Genomic DNA, 13,845 nt, shown 5'->3' on the forward strand with positions numbered 1-13,845 from the left:
ACACATGGCTTTCATCTACCTTACAAACCTGTTTTTATCTATGGGAATATATCGGAATTAGCCAAAACCCTTGTGGCCAGTAAGAATTTTTGCCATTAGCAGTGCAAAGTGCCTACAGGTAGCCAGTTTGCAATCAACAACTCAAGTGTTATTAAACTTGAAGTGGAAATAATTACAGTTTAAGATATGGCTGCATGTCTAACTAGGCCATCACTGCAGTGCTATTGTGTGATACACTGATTAAAACCAACGTGCAAAAAGCCTCAACCATTGAAACAAAAGGACTCATTTTCCCTTCTCCAGGTTTTTAAAGGGAGAACAAAACAAATTAGTCTGCAATTCAACATCATTTAGAGTAATATATGTTCAAACAAAGAGCACTCACAAAAGCCAAATGGCTGGTCATAAATCACCATTGAAAGTAGAAAAGGCTCAGCTACTTTTATCCTCTCCACTCAACTCTTAATTACCCTAATTACAATCCCAACTCTAATGACTGCGCTTTCACTCTTATGTTCTTTACTGTTGGTCACTTTATAAAACTAAGCGACTATGGTTGTGCTCATTGTAAATGCCACATGTACAAAAATGTTTCTGTGATTTATATTGACCCTTCTTATCATGACCTAAAAATGTGTATACATTTTACTCTGTATATCCAGCAATGCCAAAAACCTATCATTGCAGAAAAGTGGGATCCCATTTTCTGTGGAAAGTCATCTCTGACCTGGAGGCAAACATTTTACAGACTGTTCTACTTAGCCAGCATTCCACATGCAGACAACAAAGAGAGGCTATTGTCTTTGGAGCTAGCATTCAGCCCACATTTTCCACTCAGCTAACAGCTACCTGTGCTAAACCTGGTAGCCTCTACCTCATAATCGCCAGCTCAGTAACCATACACTGAGCCGTGAATTATGATTCTGTGCTCTGATAGTTGAAGTCATTGAGGGAGCAATATGGTATCAATTCACAACTAGCTCCAAAATTCATACATCCCAAACAGCACACTGTCCAATATGAACAACTGAAGCCTATTAGACATTAGCCTTTCTTTTATTAAATAACTATTCAAACAAATAAAAACCAGTGTTGAGAGGAAAAAAGGACTTTGAACACCACACTGTGCAAGTAGCCTTCCACATTGCTCATGGCTCTTACCAAGTACACAAAGCCAATATTGTTGTTCTGGCCAATAAAATTCTCCATTTACTGTATGCACAAGTTAATGAAAGACAAATAAAATGTCTGGCCTTAAAGCATTTGGACTTAAAGTATTAGACATTGCACTAAAGTTGTCCCTTTTCACAATGGTAAAGTAGGCTCACTGAAAGTAACATTTCACAATGTGCTTTCAATTACATCCATATTTAAGCAGACCAGGGGAATTACTGTAACTCCCTGAAAACACAATTACTTCAATCCGGTGCTGAATATCTGCATTATATTTGTGAAAGACACTCTTGTGCAGATAATGGAAACAATGGTTGGACATCTTGAAGCAGAATCATACACACATTTTAGTGTCAGAAGTCAGTATCTGAGCATAAAGTTAGGCAAAAAGTGAGAATGGTTCTCTTCAAAGCTCAAAAATATGCCCACCAACACATTAAAAGCTCACTAATTATCATGTTGCATCTCATATGTTTAGTCTGCACACAAACAAAAATTGAAAAATAGTTTTATGGGAAATTCCTTGGCGGCCATGGCCGGGCACAGTGAGGCTGCTAATCTTTATGCTAACCCAAGCTAATCGCTTCCTGGCTCTGCTAACTTAAAACCTAAAACACAAAAATGTGAGTGGTGTCCTTTTCATCTCACTCTTGACAAAAAAGTCAATTTTCCAAAACAATTCCTTTAACCCAATTCACATCATACTCGCCGTAACACAGCTGGCCTAATCCAGGATTCAACATGGCCGCCTTACCTCAAAGACTTCCTCATCCAGGATTCTGGTGCCAAAGACAGTGATGCCTTCTGTGTTGATGATAGCCTGGTCGCTTCTGCCAAGCGGCCTGGTCAGCTTCTTCTTACAGTCCACAATGATGGTGACACTCTTCTTCTCCACGCTGAGAGCTACACGATGCCATCTGTTCAACAAAGGAGCAAAGAAGGAGGTCAGACTTAAAACCAGAGTGCTCTGCCACTTCCCGTCCTTTCAAGACAACCGCCTCAGTCTATGGTTAACGGAAGAGTTTGACATTTTTAGGAGCCACCAGCCAAATGCTGTTAAAACATGAAAGTGGTTGTTAGATTTCACATACAACGTAATGATTTACTACTGAGTGGCTGATGAATTTGAACATCTATTCATCAGTGGCTGGTAGATGGATAGCAGCCGATTAGCCTAGCTTAGCCTACTTTTAAGACTGGAAACAGGGAAAAACCTGGCTCTTGCTGAAATGCTAAAAATGCTAAAATCTGCCTTGCAATAGCATAAACCCATGAAGGTCAGCCAGCTGCTTCCCCTGTGTGTCCAGACTTTATGCTAATCTAATCAATTGCTTCAAACGTATAGTTTAGACATGTGAGTGATTTCAACTTTTCCTTTTAACCCTCAGCATGAAAGCAAGTAAGGGCTTTTTCCTTCGAATGTCTCCGGGTTCATGCCTTTGAGTACATGGGTAAATATATAGTACGTAGATTTGGTGATACAGTACAGTATGTCAGAGAGCTTCAGAAAAAGCCTCAGCAAACGCAGTGCATTTAAAAATCATACAAATATTTGATAAATCACTTGTTTGCCGTGGTTCATAAACACAGAGGCAGCTTTATTCATCTGCTTGGAATTTGGAAATTGCATTGCATTTCAGCTGTGTCAAAATGTCTAAATTACGCACTACTGCAAAGTACATATATAGCAAAATTGCAAATGAAAGTAATTATTGTACTGTATTGTTACACTGTAATTTTTTTCCCCTCATATATTTCATTACAGACAAACAACCACGCATGGAATCATTTCAAGGCATTTCTGTGAGCGTTTGCGCAAATGATTGATGACAACTTGTAACAATGATTTGTATCAGCATCACTGGACTGCTATGCAATTTATGAATGTCCTGCTTATTACTGCATATCAGTATACCACTGCTGTAAATAACGTGGAAAAGAAAAGACTGTCATCAGATTGCTGGCAGCAATTTATTTGCCAATACTGTCTGACTTGTTCCATATGGCACAGTGACTGAACAAACATAAGATGATAGTAAATCATCAGAGCTGTGTGTCAGTTTACCAGGATAAAAGAGTCAAGCATGTTCTGAGTGCTTGAGAAAATATGTCAAGCAGATTGGTTTTGTTTAGCGTAAAATATAACCTATAATTTTAGATAAAGTGCTCTGCTTATGAGCCAATCACAGCAGCTTCACAACAGATTTTCAATTCAACACTGAAAATGGGGCACAGAAAAGCAAACAATGAGGGCAGGCAAAAATCTACCACCCACATCTGACCTCCAACGTGTTCAAACCCTCTTGAGCAGCAGTCAGTCACTTACTTGCCGTCAGCAAGGTTGATGGAGCGGAACAGGGGGTACTCCTCCGGGGCAGGTTTGCCATGCTGGTCCTCATACAGGAAGACGGGGCCACGGCCCACCTCCACGCCGAGCTGCTGGATGCCTTGCTGGTTGTACACGGACAGCAGGAAGGACTGGAGGCCGGCCTTGGGCTTGATGGTAAACAGGATGGAGAAATCTTCTGGGAAAACTCCCCCTGAAGGTGGAATAAGCAGCAGGCATGTAGGTTGGTATGTTAGTCAAAACCAATGGATATGTAGTTACAAAATCTGGGTAAATACACATTTTTGTCAGAGGTTTTACAGCATTGCTCTGCCTCAGATTCATGCAATTACACACATGGGAGCTGCCCAGTATAACCACAGTATTTTCAATTAAATTCAATTAAAGAACTCTTGTGGGAATGCTGGGTCAGGAATTTTTTCTTCATTTCTGAGGATGTCGCAGAAACGGTTTATTGTTAAAGGAGTAGTTTGACATTTTGGTAAAAATGCTTATTCTTGCTGAAAGTTAGATGAGAAGATTGATACCAGCCCCTTGTCTCCACAGCAAATATGAAGCTACCGCCAGCAGACAGTGAACTTTTTGTACAGATTAAACAAACAAGATGTTAATTAGTCACCTTTAGTGGTTTTGGTAGATGGATGGTTTTACTTCTGGACCTCTTTATGCTAAGCTACGGTCAACTGGGTGGTGGCAGCAGCTTCATATTTAGGATAGAGATACAATGAGAGTGATTTCAGTCTTTTCACCCAACCCTCCCAAAAATATCAAACTCTTCCTTGACATTTAATGTAGCTTTCCTTTCTAGAGCTAACTTGCAGAAACTATGAAGCTACAGCCTTGAAAGGGGAGCTTTTAATTGGTCTTTGAGAATAATTTGCATTAAATACAAAGAGGAAATAGAACACAGACTCGATTCCCCCTTATCTTTTACACGCCTATGTCAATAGAAGGGCAATTGTATTGTAATGAGTAAATTGAATAATAGCAAGTTTATTAGATGTCTAACTTTCTCTCCTCACTTTAAACAGACTGTCTAGACAACAGGACCTGGAACAGCGTTTATTAAGAAAGCTGAAAGAAACCTTGGCACCCCCTGAAAGGACTCAACAGTGGTGATGTAGCCACATTAATTTTACAAGAGCTGTAAATACTCAAACAAATGTCATATTTTTAAAACCTTAATAGCTCGGTTCAATGAAAAAATAACTAATCCTGATCAAATAAAAAGTCCAGTTAGTCTGACTGAGGACATTTTGACACTTTGCTTCCATGGCACCTCCAAAGTCTCACCTCTCAAGCTTCATTATATTCTTCAAATTTCCGTTACTAAAAGTGTCAGGTGTGCAGGCGGTCAAAGCCAAAAATCACAGAAATTTAGCTCCAATGCATCACACTATTTTGAACTATTTTTTGTTCTTTGAAATCAAGCCAAATTAAAAAAGAAAAATCCCACGTACTGCACAGACTGGGACAATTTATTTAACAGCACTCAGTTACTAATAAATTTCCACACACTTTCTTGCCAAGTTAGTTTTGAGTAAGTAAGCAACTGGGGTCTATTTCTACTCTTTGCCCCAGCAATAAAAAATTAACAGGCCTCAAATGGATGTGAACTTTATTGATATACAGTATATCATAACGCAATGCATTTGTGCTTAAATACAGCTATTTCAGCTGCAAGGAAAGCAACTAGCAAGACTGGAAAGAACTGGCAAATATTACATTTACATAAGTCAACATTGGTTTTCTACTACTATCAGTAATGACATAGGTCTTCTACAGTTCATCATTCAATCTTCATATAAGCGGATAAGTAGTAATTAGTGTAAGAAAGCAGCAAACCAGATGGTTATACAGTCAAATGGCTTTTGTGTTTCTCTGAGTGGACTCCTTCCTAGTAAAATAAATATGGCTTTATTCCTCACACACAGCCTGGCGGCAGGCTTTGAGTCAGGCAACGTTCACTATGAAATCCCTGCTAGATTTCAGTACATGAGCCAAATACAGCACACTGGAGTCTGCCAGCAATCAAACTCGAAGACAGATACTTTATTGACAAGATCAGTCCACAAAACATCAAAAGAAATATTCCTCCCATTGATTTGTTGCAATAAATCGTGGGTTGCCCTGAAATATCAAATAACAAAAAAATCTGGTGTTGCTCTTTTTACTTGAGTCATATGTTTACTTGATATTTAATATGCCGTGTGTTGAGTGACTCTCATCCCCCATGGGCTCAGCTGCGGCCTACTGAAAAACACCAACGCCCTCATGGGCATTTTCTAGAGAACAATTGCTAAAAGTCTGCACAGCATTTTAGAAGACAGGTGTCTGCAGTGAAGGGTTTCATTACAGACACTCGGTACAACATTGCTATTTCATTGTGAAATTGAAAAATGTTAAAGATGCTTTTATTTTGCCATTAAGTGGTTCAAGACAGTCAATAAAAGCAGCAGTTACATTTTCTTCTAAACATGTATTTGTTTGAGTAGGCATAATTTCTTGAGCCATGCTAGAGGCATTGCTCTACATTTGTGTCCAACACTTTGGTTTATGTCCAAAAACCTGCAAAGCTCATGACATTCCCATCTGCCACTGTTTGTTTAGTGCTAATTAGCAAATGATAGCAAGCTAAAATGCTAAACTGAGATGAACAACTACAACATTACACCTGTTTAACAGCATGTTAACACTGTGATGTTAGCATTTAGTTTAAAGCCCTGCTGAGGCTAAGTACAGCGTCACGTTGCTGCTAGCAGCTGCAGACTCTCAGTCCTGTTTGAAGGCCATTTTACAATGAGACTGTGTATGTGTTCCTGAGTAAAAGCTGCTTTTGAAAGCAAAAACAGAACAAAATATGATGAACTTCCACTCTGAGATCCTTTAATTTCATGAAATTTGCCCCAAACAATTCGGGCGAAGCTGCCTGGTTCAGCTTCAGCATGAATGCTTGTAATCTGTGGGGGGATGCAGAGAGGTTACCTGGGAAGAGCTGTTTGGTTGGAGCGCTGATCTGAGCATTCTTTCCCACTCGGTAAGCGACGTCGGGCTTGGATCCTCTCCGGACTGTGCAGAAGCCTGTTGTTTTCCGTACTCCTTCAGGAGAGCTCTGGAAGTCTAAAACCTTCAGTACATCGACTGGATCCGCTGTGGAGGCAGAACGAAGAATTGATTACATTAGCCAGTGATACCTGATGAGCAAAATGTCAGAACATCTGCACAGAAATAAGTTATTTGTGGAATAAATCTATCCAAAGCTCCAAAGTGCTGAGTCAGCATTCCCCACATGAGGAACCTTTTGGGTGGGACACTCCAAAAGCTTTGAAAATATGACATAAATAAAAGTAATAAAAACATAAAACAATCAAGTTAATATAACAATCAAGATGATGTATGAGATTATAGAAGAACATACTTTTTACTACAACGTATTATTAGCCTACATGTTGTAAAAACTTCATGAATTTTGCTGGATACTATAAGCATATTTCAGCTGTTAACAGAGGATCTAATAGGGCCTGGCACTTTGATGATAAGTCAACATTACACCCTTTGCCTTTGCAGGGACTGTTGGCCAAAACTGTCAGTTCAAGCATTCGTTCGTTTATGAGCTACCTTGGCAGAGGAGCAGTAAAAATGTTAGGAACCATTCAGCAGACATAATTGGCCCCCTCCTCGCCTCCACTGTTACCCCCACAGCCAAAAGCCACAGCATCTATGGGCTGATAAAACTCATTGCTGTTGATCACTGGCTCTTAGGCGTAAGGAGAGCGCAGAGGGGGGCAGCTTTACAAGCTTCTCAACCCTACTAGACTCTTTCTATCAATGGACCTGGAGCTCAGGGGTGAAACTACTGTGCAGGGCAGCCATAAACACTGTTTCTCATTTCTTCTCTCTCCTGTGATTGTCTAACTGTTTTTCTGTTAAACTCCCATCCCTCCCCCTCCCAGAGGCACATCATCAGTTGAACAGTGATTATGGGAAAGCCTAATACGGTCTGCTTTAAGGCTAGTGTATAAACAGGAGTGTTGACGTACAGCGCAGTGATTTAATGCATGTCTGCCTGAGGTTGCATTGACTTAAAAATATGTAGTAAGAGCAGCTCATTAATTCAAGGTCTTTATGGGCTTTTGGGGTACTGCAATACAGATTTGATGGTGAGAAAAGTCTAAGTTTGAACAAATTTTTAAATTCCGTCTTATATTGTGTGACTGTGACTGTTTAGCTCTTACAGCAGGTTATTATGTGTCTGTACTTGGCGGCATCACCTTAAGGACTAAATTCATTATAAAACACACACATAGATATGATATTTTGACATTGCTATCTGTCTCCAGATTTATGATTTATTAGGTCATACTGTTTTTTTAAAAAAAAACACAAAAACAATAAATCTTTATACAAACTTCTTTATTGTTTACTGTCTTGGGGTTTTGTCATGTGACCAGTATAAATAAAGAGTGGAACATTTTTATAGCTAAAAAAAATCTACTTATCGGTGCTCTCTAGTGGTCAAAGTATGTAAGAAATGTAAGACAACAATTTTAAGTTATCGGATGAAGTATACACGCGTCAATATGCTAACTATAAGCTAATATCGGCTTTGCCAATCCACCAGTTTGGCTCTAATGTTTATAAGCAGCGTTGATTTTCAACCAAAATCTTTTTCGCAACTTGTAACTTTAGTCGAAGTCACAGTTAAAGGATGACGGCAATTGTTAATACATAGTGTAAGAGTAATAACAGTAGAGAAGAGATATGAAGAGAAGAAAGTGATTAATATCAGTCACAGAGCAGGATGTTTTTAAAGTTAGCTAACATTTGCCACTCTAAGCTTCTGCTCATACCGGATCAAATAAGGCTGCAGCAGCGAAGCCCCGGAGATCAACTTTTCAACGCGATGCATCGTCTTTTAAAAGTCATACTCTCGCTTTAAATAAGCAGTCATGAGCAAAACCTGATTTATTATGCCCTATTCATGTTTGTGAGGGGTCTCTAAATTAAAGTTTTAATTGCTAATAATATGCGGCCATTTACAAAAAATGAAGGATCAAACACTTTCTCGCCATAACTGTTGCAACACTTGCCGTCTTCAAATTTAATGACGTTCACCACATGTAATAACATCTCTGTGCTGTTGCGCTGTTAATATGCTGAAGTGAATACAAAGGCTTTAAGGCCGCACATTAATACTGCAGTATGTATTAGCCTGATGAAAAATCTACAACTAAGAAGTGAGTATTAAAACCTGACAGAGGTCCAACGCAGAAAATAAAAGGAATAACAGTTAAATCTGCGCTCCAAACCAAACTCGGTGCAACCCAAGTATTAAATGCTACTTGTTTAGCTGTTCCCAAAACCACAGCAGCAAAAAACCAGCACAGCCCTGTCCAGACATCACACCACTCATTTGTCTTTTCAGTGAGTCAAGAGGCAGGATGTGTCATCCTCTACAAAGGCCCAGCAATGATAAACAATGTCTGAATGTTCAGCTGGGAAGATAAAGCCTTTAAGGAATGGCAGATAACAGGCTTAATGCGAAAGCTCCCTTCCCTGAAAAAAAAGAGCTCCATGTGTTTGATAACAGCTTGAAACCATTGTGGGAAAATTATTTAAAGGGATCAGACAGACGGCTTTCTTAAAATTCACAACGGAGGAAATCTCCTCATCTGCCTCATAATCCTTGGTGAAACTGTGCGAACCAGGAAGAGAGTTTGGTCAAGAGATACAGATGAACCAACAGAGCAAATATTAGTGGTGAGGATTTTATTTAAAGCAATATAACGTAAAGGAATAGTGTTAAAAACCATTTTATTTCCAGCATCAAACAATATGTGGACCTAAATTGTGTAAATCTGTATTTTCATCACACTTTTCTGTCGTGGCTCTTAGCTAAACATTTCAGCATCAATTTATAATGAAAGCTCCAGGAATTCTATAATAAAAATATACTCCACTGACACTTTCTGTTTTTCGAAGTCATGTGGCATGTGAGGCCAGGAAGTGCTGATTGTGCAGTTCCTGTTCGCTTTTAGTGATCAGAAGGGGGTCTGATGGGTGGAGCTACGAGTTCACATGCTGAACCCATTATGCACTGGCACCACTCCCTGTACACCCCCAACTAAAACATACATGAGACTAAACTGAGCAGGCCCCATCCCTGTAGCTACTTCTCCTATGACCAGAAAAATAACAGCCTGAGTGGTGAATCAAACCCGCCTGATTCGAGCACATGCTCAGCGGTCGCGTCTCAAGTTTGAGCTCATTTGAAGCCCTGCAGATCGACTCTGAAGTGATGGAAAGGCCTGAGGTCACTTCTGCTGATACGGGTCCAGATCATTTGAAGCCACAGTTCATGAATTTAAACGGTTAAGAGTTTAACCGTCAAACAGGCTGCAAAGGCGGGACGCACGGAAGCAAGAGTAGAATTTTTTTTTTTTATTAATATTTTATTTCCATTAAATTCAGTCCCACAGTGACTTTTATCAGCTGAGGGAGAGATGGAGTAAAAAGGCTTTACGACTGACACTGCGCACTGAGTAATTCAACAGACACAGGGTTCGTTTTGTCCTTAACTGACTGACTTCTGACTCAAACAGAGACAGAATAAAATACAAATGTGAGGTACCGAATGCCAAGTTTTAAACCTCACACCAAATGCCTCATAAAAAAGAAAATAGTCTGTGGCTCTTCTGAATATTGTCCCAAGTACAGAGCTACTGTTTTTTAAAGAAAGCTTGGACTAAAGGTCTCTTTGTGAGTTTCAGAATGCCTTTCTGCATTACTGCATACCTCAAGGCCTCATATATTCCAGATGTGCTGAATTGGCCAGGAACCCCCCCTCCACCTCTCCACACCCACCCACCCGCACCCCCGACTCTTCAGCCCCTCTCCTTCCACAACCATGGCTTCACAGAAGCCCTGAAAAACAGGCAATATCCCAAAACCATTAAAGACCCCAAATGAATAGGCACAGCCTCTTAAAAGCGTTTCGGTCGTGCTGAAGCTCGAGCCAGCACGCTACACCCTCAACACAACTTGAAAAGAAGACTCCCATCCTTCTACCTTTAAGAAGAAATAAACCATATTCTAATGATAAGGATGAAAACCACAAGAGAGAGAAGACAGCTCTCCCGTGCTAAAGGTACCCGTCTAGCCACAGTCTTGTCTGAGGGGTAATTTGTCAGTCTCTCTGATTTTTAATGACACATCTTCCTGACTGCTGTCAGGGACTTGTGATATACTATCTGCAATGTTAACAAGCTACTAACATGACAAAGGAGTGTGATCTTCCTTGAGGCCGTAAAGCATGCCGTGACATGAGAAACCCTTTAGAATCATTAAAGCAATTTCACCAGGAGACCCCTCATGCATTAAAATACCATTTTCAGCTGAACAGGAGAGAATTCCAGCCCTCCATGGCTCGTAACTCATCAGAGCCATACAGCTTGATGTTTAAGTTTAGACTTGTGATTAACTTTTAAGTCTGTGACATTCTGACTTCATGTGTCTGTGGCCCTGCGGTGGTGCAGCAGCATCTTTTCTGTGTCACTGCCATCTACTGAGAGCTGGCAGCAAAGGCAGCAATTAAAGTACATTGGAAAGCCTGTAAATGTTTGCTAGCACATCATGCAATTATGGTTAGTTTAAATATCAGTCAGAGTGAAGAAAGATGGGCAATGGGCAATCATGCCGCTGTGGTATTTGCTTTCATGATCTTTTCATTTTTTGGGAGTTCTCTGCAATTTGCCCTCTGTTGAATGATTTCTTCATGTATCACTGGATTTACAGTAAAAATTATGGTTAAAAGCCGGGCGGGACTTAAGACAGGAAATGCAGTACATTACACAAATGACCAACTACTGTATACAAGCATCTGATTAAAATGTGATTAAAGTGATACAAAATATAACATTTTAAAGAACTTCATTCATGTCAGTATTATGGGTTGGATACAATAAGTCAAGCATTTAAATAGCTGCATACTAGCAGATCTGATGTCAAAATCACAAATATTAAAAAGGCAACATGCATCCAAGCAGACACACAGCTTTGACACAGACACACAAATTCATTTTTGCTGAAGCCACAGAATACTTTGGACGTCTCTTTGACTTCACAGACAAAGGAAAATAAAGGAGAAGTTAATGTGACCCACATATGTGCTTTTAAAGCAAAGAAAATACTCCACTTTTTTTTTTCTTTTTTCCATCAACGCCCCTTCTTGGACTTAGAGGGAGCCCGGATAATGTGGAAAGATGGTGATCCTTCAGGCCAGAATATGAATTTCAGCCCCAGAGTTGCACAATGTTGAGCCCAGCGTATATCTATAAACTCTCAAACATTCATCACAAAACCTAGACGTTTAAAGTGTTCAGTGTGTTCGAGTAAACCGTGTTGACAGCTGTCTGATTGTGACATCAGTAAAGCAGCTGACAGCATATTATACAAAATAAGACAAATTTTCTGGCTTTTGCGAATTCTATTTAAATATTAAGTTCTCAGTTTAGTGATACTGTGGAAAAACTTTATGTACTATATGTGGATTACTGGTCATGTCGCCAAAAGTCGTGCGTAAAAGTTATGCGTAAAACCTGAAGTGGTGAAGTGGAACCCAAACGCAGAAAGAACGTTTTTCTATTACAACACTGGCTTCCAAAATTAAAAAGCAGAGTGTAAATTACAACAATATATTCACCGCAAATAAGTGTCATCATTGCCCACTGGTAATTTTCAAGCCGCTTTTTACGCGGACCACCGGAGTATTTGTATTGAGGAAACTGTCAGTCTCCCCTCTGTGACCACACCTGGATGGCAGACTTTGCCTTCTTACGGACTCAGAGGAACGTGAGAGAGAGCAGCATCTCCGCGTGTTTGTGCCGAGAATAAAACTTATCCAGCATGAATTTCGGCACTGTGTACGGTAAGTAGTCTATATAGTTAAAGTTTAAGGCGAGCTCCAGGGTAACCAATCAAAGTCATCACCTAAACTGTGACATAAATGACGTTAATAAGGCCCTTTAAAAGATACTGGAAATTTGGACGCAGGTGCAGTCATATGATGATAATTCCTAATTTTGTGTCACCCAACAATAAACTTTAAAAAAAACAACGACCGTCCGTCATCATCATAAGATAAATTGCCAGGAATATAATAACACTCATAATGTATCACCTGTTCTGTTGGATACGGTGGAAAAGTCTACTGAGGAAATGCAAAGTTTGGTAATCTGAGTTATGGTGACTTTGCTAGCCAGCGATCTGCTAAACTGGAGCTGATGGCCAGTCGCTGGCTACCAGCTAAGCCTCCTGTCACCACTGGGCTGGACGCCAGCCTATAGGACGCACTCACGCTGTCCGGGATGCCCTCTCCCCAGGAGTCTAGGAAGATGCAGCCTCTTACCTGCTCTGACATCGGCAGCTTGTAGAATTAAAAGTAACGAGACCGCAGCGGTAAGCGTTGAATCCCATAGCCACCTTTTCGTTTTCCACCTGGTGGTCCACTTATGCATCTCCATGGTAAGCGCCCGGGGCTGTTCAGAAAACGAGCGACTTCTAATAAAAATTCGGTCCCTCGACTATCCACGAAATTGTGCTTACACTACAGCGCCATGTGTGAAAGTATGAAGATCCCTCTCACAGCCAGACTGGGCCCTTCAGATCCGCTCCCCCTTAAGCCCAGCTCTCAGACTGATGGTACAGGGCTCTCATGAAAAAAGCGCACACCACTCTTTTCCCCGAGAGTTGCGCACCGTCAGGAGGCTGGACAAACGCCCTAACACTGAACCTGAACCGACCGTAAGATACTGACACTGGAAAATCGTCCGTTCATCAAATCACCAGTCGGGAAAGTTGTCTCGGGACCCGCCCCCTGTGCTTTAGAAGAGGTCTGAGCAGCATCAAGCGGAGCATCTCTACAGCCCAGTGGTGCCTAATTACAGGACACAGTGCAGCATCCCAGACAGATACTACCAAACACGGTTCTCAAGGTTAAGGACAAAGATTCAAAGGAGCAACAAATAAAGGAAATTGCCATAACTTTCCTTTAAAGAAATAAGCTTATACGAGCATGGAGCAGCAGGAGAGGCACTAAACTAAATGCAACACATTAAATGCAAATTAAGCAGTGGGGTGGAGCTGTTCAGACGTTTCCTGAAAGCCTAAGAATGCGAGAAGAGTTTGAATAGCATCTCCATGAGCCAACGGCTAATATAAAAGCTTCAATGGCCAAAATTAAATGTTTTCCAGACTTGAGGAGTTTCCTCAAGGACTCTTTAGATTTTTTTTTTTTTTTTTTTTTTTGGACAGCAGGGCTCCTGAGG

The 13,845-nt window shown here is 40.5% G+C and overlaps 1 protein-coding gene across 2 annotated transcripts in view; it reads right to left on the bottom strand.

Annotated features, from left to right (window-relative positions):
• The window catches only part of LOC139339253 (collagen alpha-1(XI) chain-like), an 83,683-nt gene extending 70,392 nt beyond the window's left edge, over positions 1–13,291 (bottom strand). For both annotated transcript variants that reach the window (XM_070974788.1, XM_070974787.1), the window contains exons 1-4: positions 12,927–13,291; positions 6,506–6,670; positions 3,500–3,713; positions 1,928–2,090 (exon numbers count right to left, since the gene is read on the bottom strand). In XM_070974788.1, the coding sequence (XP_070830889.1) occupies positions 1,928–2,090; positions 3,500–3,713; positions 6,506–6,670; positions 12,927–13,041 (657 nt within the window). In that variant the 5' untranslated portion in view covers positions 13,042–13,291. The remainder of the gene's footprint in view (positions 1–1,927; positions 2,091–3,499; positions 3,714–6,505; positions 6,671–12,926) is intronic.
• Positions 13,292–13,845: the final 554 nt, after the last annotated feature.

This window comes from Chaetodon trifascialis, chromosome 11 (genome assembly GCF_039877785.1).
Source record: "Chaetodon trifascialis isolate fChaTrf1 chromosome 11, fChaTrf1.hap1, whole genome shotgun sequence".
In the NCBI taxonomy this organism is placed as follows: domain Eukaryota; kingdom Metazoa; phylum Chordata; class Actinopteri; order Chaetodontiformes; family Chaetodontidae; genus Chaetodon; species Chaetodon trifascialis.